Source organism: Branchiostoma belcheri, unplaced genomic scaffold (genome assembly GCF_001625305.1).
Source record: "Branchiostoma belcheri isolate BF01 breed outbred unplaced genomic scaffold, Haploidv18h27 scaffold191, whole genome shotgun sequence".
Classification (NCBI taxonomy): Eukaryota; Metazoa; Chordata; class Leptocardii; order Amphioxiformes; family Branchiostomatidae; genus Branchiostoma; species Branchiostoma belcheri.
This window is the reverse complement of record NW_017803391.1, coordinates 309,504-334,880: the sequence shown is the minus strand read 5'-3', so window position 1 is coordinate 334,880 and position 25,377 is coordinate 309,504. Positions and strand designations below refer to the sequence as shown.

Genomic DNA, 25,377 nt, shown 5'->3' with positions numbered 1-25,377 from the left:
CCTGTAGTCACAACGAACCCCCCCACGAAGCTCAGTAACGAACTTGACCTTGGTCCCGACAATAGTAAGCACCACACCAAGAATTATGATCAACATTTGACAAATACTTGAGTTATCTTGCTAACAAGCCACAAACACAAAAGGTGCACTAACGTGACGCACGGACCCCCCACGAAGCCGAAACTTGTACTTGACTTTGGCCTCAACAGCGGTAATCTGCCTGCCAAAAATCATGGATGTCGAATCATGCCTTGCAGAGTTATATCGCAAAATCCGCAGTTCCCCACACTCCGGCGAGACAATTTCATAGTCCTTCTGACGAAGACAATAAAGGAATATGCAAACTTGAAATTCTAAACCATTCTGCCTCTAGTGTGATGTCACTGATGGGGGTATTATCATCAATTTGAATCAACTAAAAGCTTGTGGGCAGCAGACTATACACCAGTATCAGATAACAGACTTGTGCAAACAACAAAGACTATGTACCCTTCCCCCTCAGGGCTGAATAAATAGTAAAGATAAACTGATAACTCACACAAAAATTGCTCCTTACTTCCAAGTGCAACACACTCAACCAGTAGCAAAATTTACCCGTCAACTCATGATAAATTACTGTACTTTTTGCATGGGAGCAATATGCATGTTTACTTGCATGTCAGAGAAAAATATTCAGTTTCGATTGTATGGGTTCAAATTTCTCTTGTATTAAGAATCCATGGCACTGAACAAATACTCCACTTACCAGTAATGAGTCAATATTGGGATAAAGAGTCTAGGCAAGCTAGAGGGCCCAGGAGTGGGGAACAAATTTCAGGTGTAAGGATCAAAAGGTAGAAACCAACAAGAATAATTCTAGTTCTTATGACTTTATGATCTACTGGTATTGGTCAGTTTGCGATCACCCCCCCCCGCCAATTTCCAGACAAAACTTCAAGCCACCATGCAGATGTTCAATTCTTCCAGAGACAACTTTCACTTGCTTGTTGAATTTGTTGATAAAAGTTAACAGACACCAGCTCTCTTTAGTCCTGATTTGGAGGTTCTCTGAGGCTGATTACAAAAAGTCAATATGAAGCAACTGGAATGCTACCGGTTTTGGCTCCCATAGGTTGAAGAAAGTCCGTCTTCCTGTTTGTTCTTCAATTGTAATACATGTACATTCAAAGTTTATAATTTCAAATGGTAACCAGCCTGGTATAATGACTAAAGATCCTATATCATCATAGTTTGTCTCAACTTCATTGCACCATAAATTAACTTCAAAATATGAGAACCAAGGAATTAACTTTCTCCCTGCTGTCTAACCACATAACCTATACAGATGTGGTGACCAATGGCTACCTAACCTTGGTAAGTATTGTGTTGTGAGGGCACGGTTGATTTTCAATGTTTTAGAATAAAGCTGTATTTTCAGGGAGGGATGCTGTGTGAAAACCTTCCACAGGCCAGTCCTTGGCTATGTGCCAGTCCCCAGGGGGCCAACCAAAGTTGGGCTGGCAGAGATGTAAGTGCAATCTAATCAAAGTTCTATTGTGCATTTGTAAAATTCAGGGTTGTATATTGTTCTGACGCCCTCCAGGGAGAACGCATTACGACAGTAAGTATGCAATGAGTGAATACACATCAAAGTAAAAGGAACCATAAAGCCATTTTAGTGAGGTGATAGAAAGTTTAATGAGCCACGGTGAACGAGTGATGAGGAACACAATGGGCAGCTCGAAGGGTACGAACGACACAACATCCACTGAATATGGGACAGGGTTGGAATCTAACATTCTTGTACTGTTGTTTCAGCTTGTACGACCTTAAGTTCATTGTAACAGGGAGGGACTGATCGTTAATACTCCTCTGACACGATACTGAAGTACAAGATTGTACAGTTGTGTTCCAAAACCATCAAGTACACCCTTAATGCTTGGTGCCCAGGTACACTACACGTATGTCTACATACAAGTGAAAAATCTCAACATGATTCCAGAGGTTAACATGGCTGTTGAGGTTAACATGGCCGTTGGCACAACAAAGGAGAAGATGATAATAAGTAAAATATCAAGCCTGTTAAATCATGATTATATGATTTGTATAAACTGTACTTTGGGTTTACTAATCAACTATTTTGTGTAGAGAAGTATACTGACAAGCTTTACTTAAGTGCACTACAGGATTTGAAGATTTCATGGTTAATTGCATTACTCCTTATCATAGAAAGCATGAGCAATTTCGGTCATATTTTCCAATCTTATCTGTTGTGTTAAGCCTGTGCTTGGTGATCACCTACAAGATAGCATACATGTTAGGTGTACGTGAGGGGTAGGGACAGAACTGTACAGCTACAGGTGATAGCATTGCCTACGATATAATGATTGGACCCTAGTAGAGACATTATGGGGCTTCTGAACTGAACTCTAGCATATATTGATAAGAAACAGGGACTATGCCGGTGCCCTGTTACAGCTGCCCACTGTCGGCGATGACGATCTTTGCCGAGGTCTTGCCATTGCCGCTACCGTATTTCTCGACAGCCGTCACCACTTCCATTCCCTCCACGACACTGCCAAACACAACATGCTTGCCATCCAGCCTGAAACGGAAACAAACACGAGACATGAATTACTAATCAAATGATAATTATCAACGCAATATTAGTGTTTTGGATATCACTGTACAAGTGCATATACATATTACATAAAATGTTTGGATGGCTGTATGAAACCAAATTGTCACCATCACCAGTGAAAACCATGCAGGGCTCGAAATTAACATTGTCCCAGTGTCAGGGCGATTCAAACTACGTTTTGGGACAATTGGAAAATTCTGAGACCGTCCAATCATTTAGTAATGAGTGAAGTCCTAAAAAGTACCTTTCCCCATGACACAACATCTTGTGAGGAAAGCTCCCCACCCATGAAGTGTGACAGATATCATGCTGTTGTAGCACCATAAAACAAGTTTATCTTACCAGGCTGTCTCTGCAGTACACAGGAAGAATTGTGAGCCGTTGGTGTTGGGGCCAGCATTAGCCATGGACAGGATACCTGGGCCTAAGGTAGCACAGAAAACAGTAAGCTACACTTTGGAAAAATGCCACAATACCTAAAATTAAAAGCTAAGGTAAATAATGCAGATCAAAGTACATATACAACTAGAACTGAAATGATCTTGCTGTGGTCCTGTGGAAGGTTTCTCTTACCAGTGTGCTTCAGCTGGAAGTTCTCATCTTGAAACTTATTGCCGTAGATGCTCTTGCCTCCGGTGCCGTCCCCCCGGGTGAAGTCACCCCCCTGGCACATGAAGCCGGGGATGACGCGGTGGAAGGTCGACCCCTTGTACCCAAAGCCCTTCTCTCCAGTACACAGGGCACGGAAGTTCTCTGTACAAGACAGAGTATAGTTTAGCACTGCACGGTACTCAAGAAGCTATGGATGGATTGTCTTGAAATTTGGTACGTGGGCTGGTCTTCACTTATTGAAGACCACCTAGTTGCTCTCCTTTGTACTGCAGCAGACCATCAAGTTTTGAAACCTCTTCTTCTGGGCAAATTGGACAATGCTATGGCCATGATTCTTTGGTGGAAAAACAAGAATTGGGGTAGCTTTGGACCCCCTTGCAGCTTTTCTGCATACAAGGTGATATGCCTAGTTAAAATAGTTTGTCAACAATACACCTCATCACAAAACTCCAGTACAGTACGGAACTACAGTGGAGAGGAGACTACATAATATGGTAGAAATAATAGTAGAGTAGACACTGTGGTTAGGTAGGATTCAAAGGTACAACAAGGCTGAACATATTATGTAGTACAAAGGTGACCGTGGATTAACAAATAAAGAGTTGCAATCACAATGATAGGCTTGATAGCACATGGCATTCAATCATGTCTATCTTACCTACTGTCTTGGGGACAACATCACCTCGGAGCTGCAAAATAATCAGAAAATGGGTGATGTACAATTTGCAAGGCATTTGTCAGACATTCTTACTTCTGACCACAGACCACATGTTTCTACCAACAAAGCACAATGGTTTGCTATATATGTATATAGTTTAAAAATATCATAAAGTAGGCTCACATTTTATTTATTTAATTAGGCTGATATTTTGGGGGCTGCATGCATGGGTCTATCACAAGGTATGTTCCTCTTAACAGTTCAAAAATTCAAACTCTTAAGGTCAACTTGAATAATTCCACTAAGAACTTCATTAGGTAACAGTTTTAATAACAAGCATAAAACAGGCATGCTCTAAAAAAAAAATATAACTGAATTGATCATCAGAACTGCTACTGCATTGGAAGATCCCATGCATGCCCTGATCCTGTGGTTGGGAGAACAATGGTTACTATGCTCCACCCATGGCACATTGCCAAAACATTCAACCTAACCCTTTTTCAAGCCCCCATTTTGAATGGGTGGGAACTAACACTGCACTTTGGTTCTATAATATCTCTATTCCAACTATTGCACTGGAAGACCCTGTACATTCAATGATGGTTGAGAGGATTACTGTGGTCGCTACTGCTCCACCCCTGGTGCATTGCCAAAACCATTTCTGCAAACCCTTTTCCCGGGCCCCATTTTGAGTGGGTGGACTTCCTTATATGGTATCATTACATTGTCCTAAAATCTCTACACCTCTGATCAGTGACGTTCGATCTTGGCATTGCATTTGAAGCAAAATAAAAATGATTGCAATTCTGGTGAATGAAAAGAAATTAAAAAGATAAAGCCGTATTAGAATGATGGTGGGGTGCCCTCAGGCCACAAAACGAGAGACGCTTTTTATGCAAATCACCGTTGAAAACCAAGGCAGTCACATGCGGGCGAAAAACCTGAGCATTTCACCTTGCCTGAATGACTGGAAGCTCTAAAATGACCGAAATAGGTCTTCGTGCTTCCATTCTCACATACGACTCAATTTTTCAAACATTTTGTTTCTAATTTACCGCATTGGGTTGGGATATGGACATGATGTCATGCTAAAAGGCCGGCCGTGAAAAAGGAAGTGGCATGTCGCCACAAAAAAACCCAACACAATGATCTAGAAATTTCCACACCCTGCAGCACCAAAATATCTGCAAATCTTCCCCTCCCCCGGAGACCTCGATATTATTGCATTTCATATTACTTGACTAAAACACTGAAGGAAATTGGACATTCCAGAAAAGACGACCATGGATTTTTCTTGACGCTCAGGGAGTGTAACAGTTACGAGGTCCTATCCAGGCGTGGTGAAGCCATGAACGTACCTTGGCCATGCGACTAAAATTATTATCTAAGACGTTATTAAAAATGAAGCAAATTGTGTAACCTACCTCCATGACAATACGCCCGAGGGGCTTACCACCAGCGGTAACGTCGAAGAAGACCCTTGGCCTGGCCATTTTTGTTCGGGTTTTGCCGGTAGACGTGAAGCTTCAAGCTGACCAAATGCAAAAGAGATGGAATGTTCCACTGTGACCCACACCACGTGGCTTATACCTGCGGAACGGGCGGTTCTGCCACATCACACTCATTAAAACGGGAATGAATCCGCCACCTTTAAAATCTTAATGATATCATAATACTGCAGGATTGAAAAACATAACTGAAAAAATAAGTAATCTTTATCCAATTAAATTTTAAGTTCCATAGGAAGGTGCAATATGAAAAATATACACTTCGTCCTCGGGAATTATTTTTGTGTCTGCACACGGATATATGAAAGTAAGGAGCGAACAGAGATTATTCGGCATTGTTCGTGCGATTTACCGGAATTTGCCGAAGAAACCCGATGCTGCAAGACGATAGCCGACACTGCCGACAGGTGGGTTTGGGCATCATAGGGCATTAGGAAATTCCAAGCGCAAACCACAGGTGTTAAAGTGTCTGGACATTAAACTATTAAAAAGGAAAAATAATAGATACATATATCTTGAATACTCGCATTGCAAAGTTCCTCATAAAACATTGTTAAAAGCTGTCCCTTGAGATTTTCCTTGTGTTGAAACATAAAATGTTCAATGAATTGGTGTTAACATTACTGGTACAATATCCCCTATCATCACACACATTTCAGTATCATTTAGAAAAGAAAACAAGTAAAATCTGAGATTTTATACCTCCGGGCTTTTTATTGTACATGTATATTTTTCCATGTTGTTTGTTCTGTATAGTTGATGGTGTTGAATTTTATGTGTTAGATTTAGCGTTCCTGGACTGGTCAACATTTTCATCTGCAGCCCATACCATGTACCCACGGTAAAAATGCATGTCGAGAACGTCTGAGACAGTATACCACGGTATTTGTAAGTTAAGAAGTCGTACTATACGCCGAAAACATCCAAGATTGCGCAAGAGGGCGTTGACCCCTGACCCATTGGCCCACCCGGAAGTTGCGCTGGCAGCCAGCCCAGCGCCGCGCGCGACGATTTTCAGATTTTTACGCCCCAAAACACATATACAATAAAAACAAAAAAACCCGCACCATCTACAGCCCATTAGAAGAACATACACCGAGTCCAGTCTACCCCAACGCGAGATACAACTGCGATAATATTTCAAAATACATATCGGAAGCAGACACCCCTCTGTTTGACCCCTTTTAAATGGTAAGACCCAAAACTGAAACCTCCCCATTCCTTAACAACATGGTAAATTCCATTTTCAGCATGGCGGGGGTGTCCGGAGCACTTAAAAACCTTTTACTTCGACGCCCATAAACACATATACAATTAAACAAAAACGTTCTGCATCATCTGCAGTCCAACAGCAATACGTATACCGAACAACAGACCAATCCGTCCAGCCGATCGCGAGAAACAGCTGCTGACAGAAATGTTTCGAATGATAGTAAAACCTCCTCGCGGAAGGATATCTCCTTCCCCGGAGGTAAAAAAAGTAATATTTTCTCACAGGCAAGTTTCTATCATGAGGAGGCTGGGTAGTCATAGACACATGTTTCCACAATGGTGTCACCACTACAGATGCCACACTCAAACTGCCATTCATCACCAGTTTGTCATCATCCATTCATGGGATGGGCAGACAGACAGGCATCCCAGATATGGGGGCTGGTCTGACCCCTCCCTTTGATGGTCCAGCATCTGGACAGATAGCCTGAAACTCCAGACCACTCCTGCAGGGCCAATGCTTTGACAGACCCCTAACCCCTGCCCCATAACCAATTAAAATTTCATCCCAAACTGCCTGGCTGACCATAGCATGCTAGACAAATCCCCCCTCCCCCGATCAGCTGACTTACACTACCTTTTCAGTTCTAGAACATTTTTTTTTCATAGTCCTTCCAGACATCTGGAGTTTGAGGTTGTTGATAAAAGCTTTGATAACATAGCAGACATTTAATACCGCTTGCAGTTCCCATGGCAATGAACATGAAAGCCATGCAAAATTTGAACTGTAGAATTATCAGGGGATTTGCCAAATAAAAAAGGACTAGGTCATACCAAATTTAATTTCTTTTTCTTGGATTTGCCAGCTTTATTTTTTCTAATTATTAAAAAGAAAAAAAATATGCTGAGCACATACATTGTTTCGACACTTAACTGTTAATATTTTAGCACACAGATTGCCATTGCCTTACATTAATTTTCTATATTGCAGATTCCCAGATGTCTTTCTTCTCAGAAGTCTGAGTATCTTTAATGGAACATGTATGCCCTTTTTCCATGAGGAGTAATCAGCTGTTTTGATTCTTCATAATTTGAAACCTGATTGCTCTAATGCAACATAAACAGCAGTCAGTGGGTGGTTATTTTAACATAATGCTACAGGGATGCTTTTACTGCAATGCGTACCAACACTAGCACAATTAGATAACAGATGGAGATGACATAGCAATATGTGGTGATGACAGCATCAAAAGCCTTTAGAATACAAAGCCCAGCATTGATCTAATCACATCACATCTCCCTGGCTTCAGGAGTATGCTGAGGAACTACTGGTACATTTGTAGTTCAGACACAAAAATAATATTCGTTAGTTTTTTCCAAAGTTTTACACAAGAACAGCTAGATTACCATTAAGCGTCGCTGGCCTGCCTGAATGTACCGTTAAGTGTTGCCAGCCCTCTTAGTCTTAAATCTAGCATTAAGTGTTGCCACGATCCCCCCATGCAGACCCTCCATTACAAAATAATGTTTTCATTGAGTTCTGACTGTTGGAGGGTTAAACACGGAATATCCTCAAGAAAACACACAAGCACACAGTTTCATGACAAAAGTACTTTATTTGCCATTTGTTTGTGCATGGTAAGCAGTTCACGAGTCACAGCAGCACATTCAACAAAACAAACACGCGCAGGCACCCACACTGTAACATTACTCTTCAATTCAAAAACTCAATAGAGATCTACATAACACGGGGGACAAAACAAGAACATCTCTATATACATATCAGTTCAATCGAAAACAAGCTTCATCATTGTTAGAACTAGCGGTATTAATATCACCACTATACACATATATATCATACAACATGGCTACCTCACCCATCTCAATGGCACGTTCTAATTCCATGCGGTTAGGATTTTCAACTTGCCGAATTGTTGAGTTGGCAGCAGTACCAATTTCTTACTTCAACACCAGTCGTGTGTTGGGAGGTTCACTAGGCACCAGTGATATGCACTCTTTCCAGCTGGGGTGATTTTGATACACCAAAATCCTCCATAGTGGGATATACCCTATAAAAAGACGTCTACAAAAATAAAACTTTAGACTCCCTTGCACAACCTTGTATACAGGGGTCTTCTTCTATGTAAGATACAATTTGCAGCCTTGTCAGGCAGTACTGATATTACATAGATCTGATGCGATACAGTTGGTGACCTGTACGGTGGATAGTTTCTTCCACACAAAATAATTCACGACACAAGACATTTTTTGTGTGGCCAAATTTGTACACAGGAAGAGTGCATGTCCAGTACCCAGGGGTTACATAAGGATTAGCAAGTCATGGGAGCATTCCAATGTGACACATAATGCAGTCAATCCACCAGAATAGTGCAGAGTAAAATTAACATGCAACAATTCTTTTCAACACAGAAGGCAGTTGATGGCTAAGGCAAAGTAGAAGCAACAATACAATCAATGTAATGCAAACATTATGATACACATTGAGATGACATAATTATTTCATCATATTATAAGCCAGTTTCAGAGACCTACCTAAGGTCAAAAAACCATGTGGCCATATTAGGCAAGAAATATTGCAAACAGCATGAAGTAAGCACATGAGCAAAGAATAAATCAAGAATTTATTCACTATTTTTAACACATCTGAAGACAATCAAATCAAATGCTGGCTGATGTAATTTCATCAGTTGACAGACTGAAACCTGATGTTTATCTAGTACAGTTGGTCTGAGAATGTCTGTCAAAATTTACTCAGTTTGTTGTTATCCAGGAATGGTAATTTTATTTCATTCACATCATAGGTTCATTTTCCAACCACATAACATAGCAATTATGTTTTTCCATTTAGCTTTTTTTGCAGTTTTCTGCACACACTAGCTGGAATTTTGTGAACACATCACAATTAGTTTTTCCATTTTTTGTCGCACTTTCTTTCACATCATGGCGAGCTACTTTCTAGTCTGACACAAAATACCCTAAAACTTGTCTTGTCTGACTCAACATCCATAGTTTAGTCTGTATATAATACCTGTGTTACATCTACCATCTCCACAGGCCTGTACATGTAGTGGACTATACCAGTGACAAAAGGGGAAGGGAGGATGAAATGTTCACAATGGTGGAATCTTAACAGAATCAGTGGATGTGATGTTTAGAAAAAAAAACAACAGGTGAAACCTTGTGACAAAATGATATCAGTTTCTGGTGTATAATGAAATAAAAAGTGGAACCAATTGTTTTTTCACCATTATTGACAAGGAAGATGGAGAATGAAGGGAGCCCCCCTCCCCCTCAGCACAGAAACTTGTTTCTAGCAACTTGACTCTACCTGGAGCTTTGTGTGAGACCCCAGATGCAGCAAGACAAGTTGGAAACAGACCTGGTCCTAACATCAACAACTGCTACATGCTTCATGTCTAGGGATACCTGTGACAGTAGCGATAGGGAACCACTACACTGACAAGACAGAGAGAGAGAGCTAGGTCGGGTAGAGAAGTACCCTTGTCAAAAAGCAGTGGACAGAAGGTGCAAAATGGAGCTCCATCTCACTCCATTTTGTTCCATTTCACACTTTCTGTACAACCGTCAAAAAGGACAGAAAAGGCTGTACTGACCAATCCCGTTCAATAGTTTCATCTGAGGAAACCCTCACTCAGTAAAGATCATGTTGTTCATATTGTTGCTTCCCTTGTTTTTACAATCAGTTCCAAGTCACTGCTACAAAACTCACTGCTGGAGTTTAAACAATGGGTAAGTCATGCGAGTGTATGATGCAACCATTTTTCGGCATTTGCAAATATACATGTATCATCAAACTTGTTATTGTAATTACCGACTACGTAAGATGTGTAATTTCCAACAAATTTGGGCTCTGGTGTTTAAGATATCATAAACCATTTCTCAATAGGTTTTAGACAACATGACCTACATGTATACACAATGCAGATTGGTCTACATTTGGGGGTACTGAACATTGTCTATGTATGTAATATTATGTGCTTGCTGTTTGTTGCATCTGCGACAATTTGGAATGTTTCAATCAGACGTTCACTTCTACATATACGCAAACTGTATTAAAAAAAGTTAAAAATGTCAAACCATCTTCAAAATGAATGATCGTAGTGACTTGGAATTGATCTCAAGGGCATTCAGAATTTGTGACATTTCAGTTCATGTGTACACACTGAAAGGAAATTACACAATGTACATGGCAAAAACCATTAACAAATTGTGGCTAGCATTGTAATTTGAGTCCCTAAAAGTAAGGAAATATCTTTCACTCCTAGTAGTCTTTTTTGTCAGTTTTTGTTACTTTTGGATGATTTAAAGACTTGCAAACTTGATAGAAAAATCTGTTTGAAGCACACTCTCAAACAGACTCAAAGTAACAGTGGCTTAGAGTAACAGTCTGCCTATGAGCGCTTACCATACAGGAGCCTCTATTCTTAAAATATCTGTAACCATGGTGACTGTTGCCAAGGGTCATCTGGCCAACACATATCCCATAATTTTCTGTCATCAAACCCAGCCTATAATTGCTTCTAGTGCCCAGGCAATCAAGGCCCTTTATGTCTGACAGTCAGACTCGCATTTTCGCAAGCTGCTGTCTCACGATGTGACATGAACAACAATCTGTACTGTCCATCAATTAAAACTACTTCATATTAGAATAAAAATATCACATAAATTTCTGTATTGCTCCTTTCAAAGCAGCCAGTGCCAGCAACAATATTTCTTAACAAAGTTGTAGTCCTTACAATTTTATATCTTTTTACACAAAGAATCTAGCCCTAGAGTGTCAGTTATGGCCATAAAATATACATACATAATGGCTGATTCTAAGGAGCAGAGACAAACCATATCATTCTTAGTATCTCAAACAAGAGGACCCATTTTTCAAAATACTTATCTGAACCTCTCCTTGGGCATGCAGTCATACTACTTTTTTATTGTTAGTTCAAAAACTTCCAATAGCTTTTGATGTGCAACTCTTTCAACATCATAAAAGTTTCAGCATGCCTACTAAGACACTGTCAAGTGTTGCCCTAGTCTCAACTTGATACCTTTCCCAGAATGCTTTGCTGATATGGCAGTTACCCAGCATGCTCTAGCCTTGTTCAGAGAGAGCCTGATGGGATCCACAGAGTCTTGTTCTGCTCTTGATCGACGATGATCCTGATCTGTTCACACATGGACGTCAGGGAGCCCCCGGCAATGTTGGCTGAAAAGGAGAAATCAAAAATTTGTACTTCATGAATAGATTCAACTACAGGCTAGCAAACCATTTATTTTTACACAACCAATAACTGTTACTTACTAACATTTGAGCAAAACAGGACAAAACTTTTTCAGGGCAATATTCAAATAATTACAAGCCATTCAATGTAATAATGCAGGATGAGCACAGACAGTTAAATTTTGGCCATGTTGGTACTAAAATATAAAAACACACCATTCAGCTTCACATACAATTGTATCACTGAAATTTTTTTGGCTACAAAGATTTAATCTTTCCTTGACTTGGAACTTAAATTGCAAAATCAGAATTGCTCCAGTTTTTATAGATGCACATAAGAATATTCCTTGGACAAGCTGGATTATTTTTTATCAAGAGACTCAATCGGTTGACCATTTACACAAGAATCAATACAAGAATCAAAATTCCAGCTGTCCCCACTGGTTGGCCCGTCAACCAACAATAGGTAATTAGATTGACATCCCCTGGGGCTGAACCCACCAGTGAAATATCTGCTGAAGTCCTGCTCCAGCCTCTGCCCTTCCTCAAACATCTCCCGAGCCTGCTTATTAGTCAACTTCTCCCGCAGGAATCTGGGGTCCTTTGTCTCCCTACAGCATGGAAAATATAATCATGTAAGAAGATGAAATAAAGTAGACAGCCTCAGTCTGAGAGACTGATGGCCAAAGGATGATGCTTCTCGTTAGCTAGTAATGCCAAGTGGCTTCACTACTGCTTGCATATTTAGCCAAACACACCAGGTCACCCCTACTCTTGTTGATAGGTGTTTTTGGTTCTTTTACATGGAGAAGTTTCATGCTGTATAAAGCTCCCTCATACACAAGAAAAATTACACGCTGGAGGCCCAAAATTAGTTTCACAAAAGACATATAAATTTTTCTGCCTTTCAGTCAGGTTGGTATTCAATGTCACTTAGCAGCAAATAAGGAGGGATGTGAAGTGAAATTTGGACCTTTCAAACTCTTTTCATCACTTTTTTTGTCTGTTACCATGACCCCTGTGCCAGAAGAATTGGTGCATGTGCACCATGAAAAGGCATTTGGAGGGGCCCTGAGATGAACATCAGTTGGCTGTGGGGCCCGATCCACGGCCAGATGATGGCCTGGGGCAGGGAATAAAGCCAAGTTCTCCCACAGAATGATAATTTCAAGCTCAACTGATAATGTAATATTCATCAGCCTTCAAGCCATCAAGTCAATAAAGTCACACTCACATGCTATTTGTACATGTACATTATTCAATCCAATGGGTACTGATATTTGGAAGCAACATGTTTTATTCATTTATGTAAGACTTCAGCTCAATTTTTTCTGCATCCCTGCACTGGTACAGGTGTCACTGGAAAATACCTGCACCAGACAAATTTTACCTGCACTACCTGTAAACATACAACTTCTTTCTACAAGAAAATAGTCCTCCTAAAAAGACCTAAAATGTCCTGGTACTAAAAGTGACATGACACAGTGGGAGTATGGGGGTCTATCACAGAATGCCTGCAGCGTGTTTGTACATGTAGTTTTATTTCTAATGAGACTGCCCACTCCATTAACTTTCTGCAAAAATCAGAGAACCAAGAAATTAAATTGGTGTGACCTCATAAAAATCCTGACTGTAATAAACAAGAGGCGTGAATAATCTGTGCTGACAGAGTTTCTGCACTGTTTGACATGTTATAAGGCTTGTACCTGATCTGCTTGGCTCCCTTCCACTTCATGAAGAGTACTATGGGATATAGCTGCAGGCGGTGCAGCCGCTCAATGGCCAGTATGTCTATGTCTAGGATAGAGTGACGACTCTGTGGGCAAAGTAGATCACACTGTTAGATTACTAGCATGTATGAAGCTTTCTAAACACATCTCATACAAGTCATGGATTTCTTGAAGGTTCTGCTAGTTCCCAGACTAATCAGTGGGTACAGACATGACAGCTTTTTATATTCAAACCTTCAGCTTTGAGAATGACATGTGTTACAAGAAAATATATCTTCTCTGACTATTACAAATTCTAAAATCCCACTTATGTTGGTAAAAACATTTCTCAACATTCTCAGTTTCTTTTCACAAAGATCTGTGTATACAATGTATACACGGTGTAATATATGATTGGCTCAGTTTTTATGGGGTTGCCAGCTATGATGACTGCAAAAACATGTTCAACTGTAGTACAAAGCAAAATGGTAGTTCAAGAAGACTGTCATTATACATGTATGCAGTCACATCATGACATTGTTTTTTTTTTTTTGCTTTGTACATGTGCGCCACCTTGTGTTCTTCCTAGGAAGTACTGCACTGGTACATGCAAGCTTAGCACAGATTTATACATGTATGCTTAGTTTAAGGATCACAAATATGACACAGTGAGTATGTTTTAAACAGACTGACCCTTTCACAGATCTCCTTGACTGCAGCAGCTGTGGTACATTCAAAGGAGCTGCCGCGGCGCCGGAAGTCCACAAAGATGTTGTCGGTGAGACCCTTCTCCATGGACTGGGGAGATACTTTCATCACCTCTGTGGGTTAAACAATATCTCATGATCTTTACTGCACAATAATTGTAGAAGGTACAACATAAGGCATCTACTACTATATAACAAACATACATTTAGTAAGAGACTTATCGACCTTACATGAGAGTCTATACAGTATGGGATGAAAATGTGCTAACTATTGGTGGAATTTCCAGGATCTAAACATCTTTTGAAATATTACATTGCCATATGTGTGCATGGGTTGTTACATGTTGATACATGTACTCGAATTTACAAGTACATGTATTCAAATCCATTGAGAGAAATTGAGGCCAAACAAGTTTTGGGGACATTTTCCCTGATTTGGGCATGTCAAAAACATGAAAATTGGTGTAAAGGTAGTTACTGGTTAAGGACATTACAAATAAATGCTTGAATATTGCTACCACTGTTTGATCATTACATCCTTCCTCTTAATAAACATCTAGTAAAACCTCAAACCAAATGGAGGATGGAAAGAGGTGGAAGGAAAAAATAAGGAAGGAAGGATGAGGGAGGGAAAGAGTAGAGACTAGTCTTACCTGGCACACATTTGGTGAACCTGTCCGTGTTGTCCAGTACCAGCTTGTCTGCCACGGCCTCCCACACAGGACCCAGCAGGACCAGGGGCCGCGGCACATGGTCTACATAGAGGGAACAAGACATGTCAGGTATCCAGTTTCAGTAGCACAAAGACCTAAAGATGTTGCTATGAGAGTTCTAAGGATTTGTGAATCCTGAAATCTTGACATTAAATCTGATATTATGCTATAAATGCTATCACAAATCTTAAGTGTGTTGGAAACACAATTGGAAATTGGTTGGAAGAAAGGTGGAAATTTTAAAAGAAGTCAAATGTTGACATCAGTGCATGATGATGAACAATGACACATGACTTACAGTCAAGCCTCTCTACTCTCTGGTATGATGCAAGGCTTCCATCTGTGGATAAAAGGCAAAGAAGGTTACTTATAAATCGATTCCAAAACACAACACAAAGTGTACTCCGAAACTGTCGCTAACATCAACCAAAAGGTCTATTTTTCTGGAAAAAGCTTTGTCTTGTTCAATGGCATTTCTTTTATAATACAAAGGTGAAAGTTGAAAGCAGGACTCACCATCATGAATATGAGTTTTTCTTACTTTATTCATTTACTACATATGTATGGCCACTGACTCTTATTTTTTAATAACAGAATTCTTGGTAGTCCTTTGCAGTCAAAGATGACTACGATATATCACAGAATAGCAACTTCTAAATAGATGTCTATCATATTTCATTTAAAACATAGTCATCTGTATGATTTCAAACTTTGGAACTCTGTCTAGTCATCTGCATTGTGTATTCAGATTTTGGAACTCTGTTCCTGCCCTACAAGATCAAGATTTTGCCAGCTTGTTGATCCCATGTGAGGGGAGGCAGAGGCAGACTTACAGGAGTCTTCAGTAACCATCAGGGATGCCGAGGGAATGTCCCCACGACTACCCAGAATGCTCCTGAGCCATTTGCAAGGAAGGCTTTCATGAGAAGGACTTCCGTAGGCTGAAAGAGAAGGTGAGTCTTAGGAACAGAGACAGACAGAATACAGGACAGGTGTGACTGTGAACTTTAGGTGAGAAACACAAGAATAAGTGCAGGGCTCAACATACCATCAGTTTTTCTCTATATACTTAGCCTTTTAAGTATTCTTTTCAGAGAAATGGTGAAAATGTTAATAGGAACAGAAAACTGAAATGGGTGGAGAAAACTGGTTGTCAGATCCACTGCGGTGCCCTATGGTTGAATAAATAAACTAAGGGGTACATCAGATGAGTTTTCTTTTAGCCTGAGATATCAAAAGTTGTCTACATTTTCTCTTCAATCTCAATTTTTCTGCAAATTTTGTAGACTGTACACTGAGCCCTGAAGTGCCTTTACAGCAGAGTCTTAGTAACACAGCTGGAAGACTAGATCTGATTCTAACAGAAAGATCAAATCAAAAAAGACCATTAAGAAACACAGAGAGGTGGATTAATACCATTATACTGGTGTTAAAATAGGAATATAGCATGATCAGGGGGGGTTAAAGCTGTTACGAGGAAAGTGGATTCAGGTGTGGTTACCGTTACAGGTTTCGTACAAAAGAAAGTAAACATTTAAGAACAGGGAAGTAGGGTAGGAAACAAGTACATAGACAGCCTTTGAAGTAAAACTGTATGAAGCACTACCAGCATAGCCTGGATATCGCTGCCAGACTGGGATCCACATTACTACTTAAGAGGTCACTGACCTTCTTGGATTGGGATGGATTCGCTGCTGACGGAGTCCGACAGCGACCCCAGCTCCCTGCTATCCTTCGAGTTGTTCCTCTGGTGCTTCTTCCGGCGGAAGAAACTGCGGCGAGCCGTGGCGGAGTTGCGGCGTGCAGACGCACTCTTCAGTTCCTCTTCTCCAGCGATCTCTGACATGCTCTTCTTGCGAGCAAGCTCCTGCTCCAGGCTGGAAAATAACCACAGTCTTGTTTTGTTTTGCATAACCGGTAAACTCACTATAGGCACAACACAACAGTTTTGTACAGCAGGTACAAGCCACGTAAGACCAGACTGTAAGGTTTGAACCACGCTCTTTTTGATATGTGTGTTGGTATATGTGGTGGTATATTTAACGTGTGGCTCTCTAACACTGGGCCTCTGGCTTTATGCATGTTCCATCTGAGAGGACATCCCTAACCAAAGATACAATGTAGGTACTCATTTTCACCTGAGTCATGTGAGGAAATACATTTAGGTGTCAAGTGCCTTTCCCAAGGACACAACAATGGGGACTATACTATTGTACAATTATCCTACAGTTTAGCTTTTTACTGTTTCTATACCAGGCTAATGCATTGTGATGGTATAGGGAGTGAAATGTAAGTATGCAACAATAGAGATGATATAAAATTTGCTTACGCATTCTTGCTGGGGATCAGCCCACATTCTATCTTGTTACCCTCTTCATCGATGGCCCATGCTTTCCATAGTCCCATCATGCCCTGGGGCATGGTGTTCTCGACAAACAGAATGTCATCCTTGCGCATGGTGAGCTCTCCATCGTTCTCAGCTAGACGGTCAAACAAGACTCTGGAGAAGGGAGAGATGAAAAGATCAGGCTTTGAACTTATCCTTTACTATCTGAAGTATTGCCATAAATTTATAGATAAGAGTAATATAATGTTTATTGCATACTCATACCCTGAAGGCTAAATGCAAAGATAAACACATGTGGTCTACATTATATAAGAATACTAAAATCTAAAAAAAACTTAAAATATCATATACCATCATTATAGATCTATATTTCTAATTACTTTGTTTTAAAATCAGTTAGGATACTAAACATCATGTACCTGATATAGAATGCGTCTCCTGGCAAGTCCTTTATCTTCTTGAATTCTGAAAATAAAAGTATTGGTAAGGCTCAATGATAAAACATCAACATATCAGATTCATATCATTCGTGAACCTTGGTAGGCACTTCTGTTGCATACTGTAAGTTTTTCTTCCTGTGATTTAACTTTCCTCTACACAACATAGCACAGGTGACAATAGTGCTAATGCAGCAATTATGATTTTCACACCTGTACTCATTGTTCTACTATGGTATATACAAGAGGACTGCAGAAACTTCATAGAATACTTACTTGCAAGGTTGTACTGTGCCAGGATGGTCACCTTTTCTGCAGGCTTCATCAGTTCCATGGTGGCCTGCTCAGCAGTCGCCTGGCGCAAGTTGACGCCATTAAACTGTGGGGAGAATTACTGAAGATCAGGCACAGTTCTACAGTGTTTAAGTGGAAAAGGCCATTCACTGAATCTTTGTCAGCAAAGCCAAGCCAAGACAGTGTTTGACAAGAGAGAAATCTGGCCTACCTCGAGGACTTGGTCAGCTGGGAAGAGCCCAGACGGCCCACTGGCAGGGCTGTTGGGCTTGACCTCTGACACAAAGATCCCCACCGCGTTTCCACCCACCAGACTGATGCCGAGGTCAGGGGAAGTTTTCTTGAGGAAGACGAACCTGGGCTCGCTGGGCGGGGTTGTGATTGTCTCTTCTGGGATGACAGGGCTGGAAGGGGGAGGGGGGCAAGAGTGACCTTTCTGTGACCTTTCTAGCACAACACAGCGCAAAATGACAATTTTCTAACCACATTTTGTGCTTTGCTGTGTCAGAAAGGTCAGTTGAATAACTTCAACGTTAACTTTCTGAGACATTCCTGACACAACGCAACACAAAATGACAGTTGCTATACACATTTTGTGCTTCTCTTGTACTTGAATAAGTCAAACACAAGCAACAAGAATATAACAAGTATTAATGAACCATTGTAATCAAGTAACATTGTAGAAACAGCAACAGAAAACAAAGGAAAGTAAAGAGGAAGACATTTACAACTGCCTGATGTAGAGGCCAGTTCCTTGAACAGGCGATGTTCGTTTGAGGAAAGCGAAGGCCCTTTCCTTGATGGGATAGCTGTATGGCCTTTCTAGCGCAACACTGTAGGAAGGAGGGCTACAGAAAGGAACAGAGACCACACAAAAACAACAGAAACACAGGACAGGGGATACAGTTAGAAAGGAAAGAAAGACAGAGGAGACTGCTCAAATCATATACATGAAGAAAAGAAACAAAAGTACAAGTCATCTCTAAGTTTAGTCTATCACCTGAGTGTCTGCTGAAAAACTTTCTTGTCGATTGACCCATTTTACCAGTATGCATACATGTACCATTCTTTAACTGATCACTGTTGCCAAAGATAGATTTCTGCCCTTCGGGTCTAACCAACTGAACACAAACCCCCAAACCGAAACCATCACCACCATAACAATACTTCCATAGCAAAAAGTAATGATGAAGTGTACCTGAGACTCCTGGCCCTGGGGGTGGTCATCCTACCAGGCATGTCCACCTGTGGGAACTCCTGTAGTGACCGGCTGGGGATGGGGGAGTTGGTGCGGGTGCTGGCAGGAGTGCCGATAGGAGTGGACCGCCCACTGGCTGAGGGGAGGCTATGGGACAGAAATAGGGGCAACATTTTAAGGGATTGAACTTGAAAAATGTTTCATACATTAATTAGGTTTATTGCTCACCCTCTAGAGATTTTTTAAAAAGTGTGATACAGAAACTATCTGCATCAGAAAGGATTTGTGAATACCATCCCCTGTTGTTTCATCTCAAGCTGTTCATTTTAAGATGATACATGTATAAGTAACCAGTTATTTACCAAAGTGTCCAAATACATCCTTGCTTTCTCATTATTCCAAAAACAATCAAACATTGAAGAAAGCCTTACCTGGTTGTGCTGGATGAAACTTTTCCTTCATATTCTGGAAAAGGGGGAAGATTTTTTTAAATACAAGCAACAGCAAAATGCAATGATATTCATCATAACATTTCATTTGGCATAAGGCAACTTTGCTGGAAAGTGTACAATTAAAATCTTTGTTAATGCTCACAAAAAAACAAAAAGAGTGCACACATTAAGATGAAGGCAATCAACACTCACTTTTAGGATCATACTGCACCAGCATGGTGATCTTGTCCCCAGGCTCTGACTGACTCAGGACCAGGGCAGCCTGCTCCTCAGTAGCATTACGTAAGTTGATTCCATTGTACTGTGGAAGTGAAAATATTGCCACATGAACAAAAATATTTTCTCTGTGTTTATGCATATCTTTCGCTTTATCACCAGAATCTGATGTTTCCACTAACTGCAACTACATGTAGATACTAACATAGAAATAGAAATACTGAAAAGTGGAAGTATCGGTAAAGCACTTACTATTAGATGTCAGCTATTCAAAAGTATGTGCTTAATTAGATTTGTACCTATTTAAGCTGAATACTAGATGTAGCTAAACGTGCCCAAGCAGCGACCTCTTCTTACTGGCCACCTGGCCATAACATCCACTTTTTCCCCAAAGGCCCAAGAAGGCCACCTGTCTAAAAAGACCACTCTACATCCCAGAACTCCTACCTCCAGCATCCTGTCTCCATACTCTAGCCCAGCCTGCTGGGCGATGCTCCCCTCCATGACCTTTGACACAAAGATGCCTCCGTACGGCCCACTCTTGATGGAGATTCCGAGCTGCTCGGACCCCTTCTCGATGGTGACATACCTCGGCTCCTCCGACCTTGGGAAACAAACACGGCACGTACTGAGATATGACTGTAATATTTTAATTCCTGGCTTTAATTAGCATACATGAATCATGTATGTGAAGGTTCTTTATTCCATAACCAGAGGGTTTTCGCATTGACTTTTGCCAACTACTGTGTATCTTTCCTTTCCTAGCGAACGTGTTTCATATCTGTTCCTGCGTGTTTGTGTGATACTCTGGCTGGAGTGAGTGTGTTTCGTACCTGTTCCTGCGTGTCTGTGTGATACTCTGGCTGGAACCCTTGATAGAGCTGAGGGAACCGCGGGTGGGCTCCCCGGGAATTGTGGGAGTGGCTGGAGGGGTCATGATGGGACTGCTCCGGCCAGACGACGTGCCTGAAAAGAGGAGTGACATTCTATTACTCCAACATGGTCCAGAACACCAATATCGAAAGTTACCGGTATCATGTATGACATATTACATGCTTGACTTAGTTTAGAAAGCAGTAACAGAAATCAAAAGCACCTGAAGAGTCAGGGTAATGGGAAAAGTCATTTCAGGAATAACATACCAGTTTCTAAGGAAGTCTTGGACACCCTGTATCTCGTGTTACTGATGGTTCTGGAGTTGGAGGGGAAGCTGATCCTACTGGGCTTGGTGGCAGGAAAGGTGTTGGTACTGGAGTTACTGCCTGCAAATTCCCGGCTTCCCATAGAATGGTGATCGGGTGGAGATGTGTAGATGCCGGCCGAGGGGTCGTGGAAGGATTCGAAGCTGTGCCTCTCCGGGGGAAGTCTGCCGTGGATTCTGCTGTGAGTGATGGCGACGTCGTAGCTGGGAGAAGGCTCGTGGGTCGGGTGGAAGTCCCTGCGTGAGACAGGACTGTGGGAGGAGCGCCGCTCGTCCATGGGATAACTGTACTGTTTCTGGTACTCAGGGGGAGGGTGCCTCGGCTGACTGGCCGTGGACGGGCGACTGCTGGCGATGTACACGGGAACAGTCGGTCTGATCCGTACCACAGCCGTGGAGGCAGCAGAAGCAGGCATCTGTTGTGAGCCTGGGTTCAAGTATCTGGTGATGTCCGTTGGCACCCTGGGGTTGATTGTCTTTGTTGACGGGGAAACTCGTGGAGAGAGCATTGCGTCCAGGTTACGAGGATGCCCCTGAGGGGACACGTCGACAGTCCTTTTGAAGGTCTGTCCAGCAGGATCAACATAGTATGTCAGCTCTTGTCGCTGAGAGGGAGCAGACTTTGGCCTCTGACGTTGTCTCGACGACAATGACTCTACAGAATCATCTCTTACAGAAACAATTGAATAATCCACACTTCCATCGAAGGATGCGGTGGCATAGTGGCTGGTTGGCACGTGGTCTCTACTTGGTACTGAGGGGACCGCTTCCGGAAGCACTTTCTTCACCGTAGACTGGGGAGGAGTCTGACGGGGAGAGATGGTGGCTGAAGACGTGTTTGGGCTGGTGGGAGGTGTCAACGTTGCGTTTGAGGAGTCAGACGACTGGTGAGCGTGCATATATTTCGCCATAAAGGAACCGGAAGAGTTTCTTGATGGCGGCGTAGGCGGACCACCACGCTTATACTCCTGCGGAGAAAAGTGACCAATAATACCTGGCCTTTTGGGAGGCTGTTTCCTTCTATCACTCATGTAAATGTTGACGTATTGTTTCTCAGCAAAGTCTGTGGCCTCCCGGATCTTGGGCCAGGTGCCACTGCTAACTTTGGAGACCTTTTCCCTTGGGACATTACTTGGAAGAATGTTGGTGGTGGCAGCATGTGCGTGAGTAGGCTGGAATGGTTTTTCGAATGCAGACTCGGGAGGGGGAGGGGGGCATGGTGGTGGAGTGTCATAATCCGCACACTGTGGCTCCTGGATAGAAGCATGATGGCAGTCCAGGAGGCTGGGGTGGAGGGGGTCGGGATGAGAAACACGGGGTGGTTCCGGTCGGGGCGGAGGCTGCTCGTGCAGAGCATGCTGGGAGTCAAGGGAGGCAGGGTGGTGGTTGTCGGGTGGGGGGAGGTGATGAGGGTCTGGGGACGTGTCGTGCACCATGGGCGGGGGCGGGTAAAGGTCGTGCATGGAGTGGTAGGAATCCTGTTTCTCGTGCATGGAGTGGTACGACTCCTGTTTTTCGTGTAGAGAGTGGAACGAGTCCTGTTTGGCGTGACGGTATTGGTCGGTTTGTCCTCGGAATGAGTCCTGTCTGGAGTGATACACCTCCTGCTTCACCACGTCCCTCTCCCGCACAACGTCCGAATTACGGTCGATCTCATTCACGCCCGCCACAAGGGAAGGTCGCGGGCTGGCCTCCGAACTCTTCACGGGGCTGAGCTCCTCGGCAGAGGGTATGGCCTCAAAGGCGGGCCGCGGGGATTCCCGCCTCTCGCTGTCGGAGATGGTGTGGCCGCTGGAGGTGCAGCTGCTGTTGAGTAAGGACGGGGCCTGGGAGATGCTGCTCTTCATGACATGTAGAACAATGTTGTCCCCGCTGTCCTGGATCAGACGACTCACCTCCGTAACAGACTTGTTCTCCACTGAAGCACCATTGATCTGGGAAGAGCAGGTTATAATCACAGTTATTACAATCCCGGCTTGTACTTGAACAATATCAAAATGTTTTTGTGACTTGTCATTTTACTTACTCTATAACAAGATTTGATAACAAGATTGCATCTGGAAACTAAGCCTAGTCCAGTTTATGTGGTCAGGGCAATGATTTTGTTTGTTCCCTCCGTTACCCAGATGAGACTTTCTCAACATGTAAAGGGGTCCATAAAATGGTACATGTATGTAGCCTTCCCTAGACAGAAACTGTGCTAAGCAATGGCTTAAATAAAGAGACATACAAACAAACTCACATTGATGATCCTGTCTCCCACAGACAGGCCCTCCTTCGCCGCCACTCCACCAGGAACAATGTTACTGATGAAGATCCCTGAATCAAAACTCATGCCAATGTCTGCAATAGAAATAACACTCATGAAATACCTGTCAAAATACTTAATACATTTATTGGCTACAATGTACCACAGCATAGCAAGGTAGATTTCTCAAGGGAGACCTTTTGAATTTTGATACCACATGTGTTGCTCCTACATTGTATACCCATTTCATGGTACTAGTATCTGAGCAGCTACAATTTTGTAGTAGACCTGGGAATTTTGGTCACCAAAGATACAGAAAATCATACTGCTTATATGGCAAACTTCAGTTCTTCTGGAGAGCTCCAGCAGGGAAAACAGTGCCCATTACCTTTTCCACCTGTGAGGTTGAGGTGAACTGGCTGCAACAATTTTCCACTGGACAGACGTCTTCTCTTAACAACCTGTGGCAGCAATAACATACACATGTCAACACAACACAGGGACTTCAACAACCAGAAACAAAAACTTAAGTCTGATACATGACATAATAATGCTTTCCAGCAGAGCCCATTTCTGGCTATATAAACAGAAAAAAATGTTATCAAGTTCCAAAGTCTCAGTTCCACCCACCATATTGATGACCCTGCCACAGTTGCGGACAGCCTGCAGGGCCGTACTGCGGTCTGCATTGGTCAGTGGCACGTCGTTTACTTGCAACAAGCGGTCATTTTCTCTGGAGAAAAAAAGGGGCATCATTGAGATCACTTGAGTTCCTAGACTGGTCTCACTGTTTGCAAAAAAAGCTATTGCTTGAATATCATGATTTGTATGCAATCCAAAGATATTGGCTTTTATGAAGTTCAACAGTCCATTTTCTTTTACATCATCTTCACTGTTGACATTTTCAAGATGAGAACACCTCTGCATTATAACAAGAACAGTTTCTATAAATATGCATGTATGTAAGCACTAGTTAATTTTAGGGAAAATCATTTTGAAATTGTCTGTTGCATATTGTACTTTTACCTTGTGCCCTCCTGAATATAATTTCAGACGAAGGCCTGGGTTTTAAAAGTGTCATGTATGTAATTTATCTTGTTGTTGTTCTTGATAAATAAAGATGACTTTAATCCCTTATTTAACCCCTTTAAAGCCGGACCATTGTTTGATGCCTATTTCATACAGCACACTTTCTAGTCTGTAATGTTCAGCAGGTTGTGTACCTGAGTCTACCGTCCACCACGCTGCCCTTGTTGACCTTGGTGACGATGATGGGAGAGTCGTTGGGACTGTGGACGTCTTCACTGCCAACTCCAATGTCAAACCCCAGCTCCGACATGTCCATGTCACTCTGCAACATACAAACACACACACACACACAACAGTGAGTGACACATGGCTCTTTTGAGAGACAAATGGCTCCGATCAGGTCAACAGCCTTGTGACAGGCAAAATGAGGGATGAGGAAAATGCTATTTACACTGCGCTGTGATTGGTTAAATCCTGCATGACGTCATTACCCCTTTAAATATGAATGCCAGCCAGGCTAATCACCATTGCGATCATTGGAAGCCTCCGCTACGCCAGCTTGGAGCGACGTGCTAGTGCCGGGCGTGCCCTCCCAGCCCTCCCACGTTCTACAGCACCGGTCTTCGGTTTGGGTGTCGGTGTCTTCCTGGCGAGTCCAGCAGTTTGGAGGCTTCCACGACGACTCCTTCGGTTTGGAGGAGTGCAGAACGGTTTTTGCTGTCGTTTTGTGTCCACGGGTTTTTGTTTGTTTTCCCGAGTTGGTAACATTTTGTTTTTGGAGGGAATGCGTTGCACGTGGTATTGCATTTGTTACTAACTGGTTTTGGGAAGTGAGCTTGGCAGATGAATGTTGTTTTTCTTTGCTGCACTCTTGAACTTTTAAGTGGGTAGAAAAAGAGATATGTGGTGTCTGTTTGACGTGTACGTGTTTCTGTTTTTAAGATAACGTCGCAGATTCG

General features: G+C 42.2%; 2 protein-coding genes across 5 annotated transcripts in view; both read right to left on the bottom strand.

Moving 5' to 3' along the window:
• Nucleotides 1-1,652: 1,652 nt before the first annotated feature.
• Nucleotides 1,653-5,501, bottom strand: LOC109468104 (peptidyl-prolyl cis-trans isomerase-like). Its single transcript, XM_019766348.1, has 5 exons — nucleotides 5,315-5,501; nucleotides 3,891-3,921; nucleotides 3,194-3,373; nucleotides 2,963-3,044; nucleotides 1,653-2,584 (listed from the first exon to the last, which is right to left on the bottom strand). The coding sequence occupies exons 1-5, from the start codon at nucleotides 5,381-5,383 to the stop codon at nucleotides 2,452-2,454; spliced, it is 495 nt and encodes a 164-aa protein (XP_019621907.1). The 5' UTR covers nucleotides 5,384-5,501; the 3' UTR covers nucleotides 1,653-2,451.
• A 5,428-nt stretch (nucleotides 5,502-10,929) lies between these two features.
• LOC109468101 (disks large homolog 5-like) overlaps nucleotides 10,930-25,377 on the bottom strand; it is a 43,801-nt gene continuing 29,353 nt past the window's right edge. For 3 of the 4 annotated variants that reach the window (XM_019766342.1, XM_019766345.1, XM_019766344.1), the window contains exons 5-26: nucleotides 24,613-24,740; nucleotides 24,020-24,122; nucleotides 23,778-23,850; nucleotides 23,384-23,484; nucleotides 21,083-23,075; nucleotides 20,774-20,906; nucleotides 20,388-20,544; nucleotides 19,917-20,025; nucleotides 19,704-19,737; nucleotides 19,273-19,419; nucleotides 18,803-18,922; nucleotides 18,286-18,478; nucleotides 18,057-18,159; nucleotides 17,763-17,808; nucleotides 17,326-17,496; nucleotides 16,665-16,873; nucleotides 15,295-15,336; nucleotides 14,937-15,038; nucleotides 14,270-14,397; nucleotides 13,574-13,683; nucleotides 12,369-12,478; nucleotides 10,930-11,852 (exon numbers count right to left, since the gene is read on the bottom strand). In XM_019766342.1, coding sequence (XP_019621901.1) covers nucleotides 11,749-11,852; nucleotides 12,369-12,478; nucleotides 13,574-13,683; nucleotides 14,270-14,397; nucleotides 14,937-15,038; nucleotides 15,295-15,336; nucleotides 16,665-16,873; nucleotides 17,326-17,496; nucleotides 17,763-17,808; nucleotides 18,057-18,159; nucleotides 18,286-18,478; nucleotides 18,803-18,922; nucleotides 19,273-19,419; nucleotides 19,704-19,737; nucleotides 19,917-20,025; nucleotides 20,388-20,544; nucleotides 20,774-20,906; nucleotides 21,083-23,075; nucleotides 23,384-23,484; nucleotides 23,778-23,850; nucleotides 24,020-24,122; nucleotides 24,613-24,740 — 4,416 coding nt within the window. In that variant the 3' untranslated portion in view covers nucleotides 10,930-11,748. The remainder of the gene's footprint in view (nucleotides 11,853-12,368; nucleotides 12,479-13,573; nucleotides 13,684-14,269; nucleotides 14,398-14,936; nucleotides 15,039-15,294; nucleotides 15,337-16,664; nucleotides 16,874-17,325; nucleotides 17,497-17,762; nucleotides 17,809-18,056; nucleotides 18,160-18,285; nucleotides 18,479-18,802; nucleotides 18,923-19,272; nucleotides 19,420-19,703; nucleotides 19,738-19,916; nucleotides 20,026-20,387; nucleotides 20,545-20,773; nucleotides 20,907-21,082; nucleotides 23,076-23,383; nucleotides 23,485-23,777; nucleotides 23,851-24,019; nucleotides 24,123-24,612; nucleotides 24,741-25,377) is intronic. The other variant, XM_019766343.1, reaches the window with a different exon arrangement.

What these genes read in the sequence shown, in the direction of transcription:
- LOC109468104 (XM_019766348.1), bottom strand. Translation starts at nt 5,383, where the DNA reads ATGGCCAGGCCAAGGGTCTTCTTCGACGTTACCGCTGGTGGTAAGCCC. An exon ending in TCGGGCGTATTGTCATGGAG is followed by an intron (nt 3,922 to 5,314) that starts GTAGGTTACACA and finishes ATTATTTTGCAG; the next exon opens with CTCCGAGGTGATGTTGTCCC. An exon ending in TGTACTGCAGAGACAGCCTG is followed by an intron (nt 2,585 to 2,962) that starts GTAAGATAAACT and finishes TTTCCGTTTCAG; the next exon opens with GCTGGATGGCAAGCATGTTG.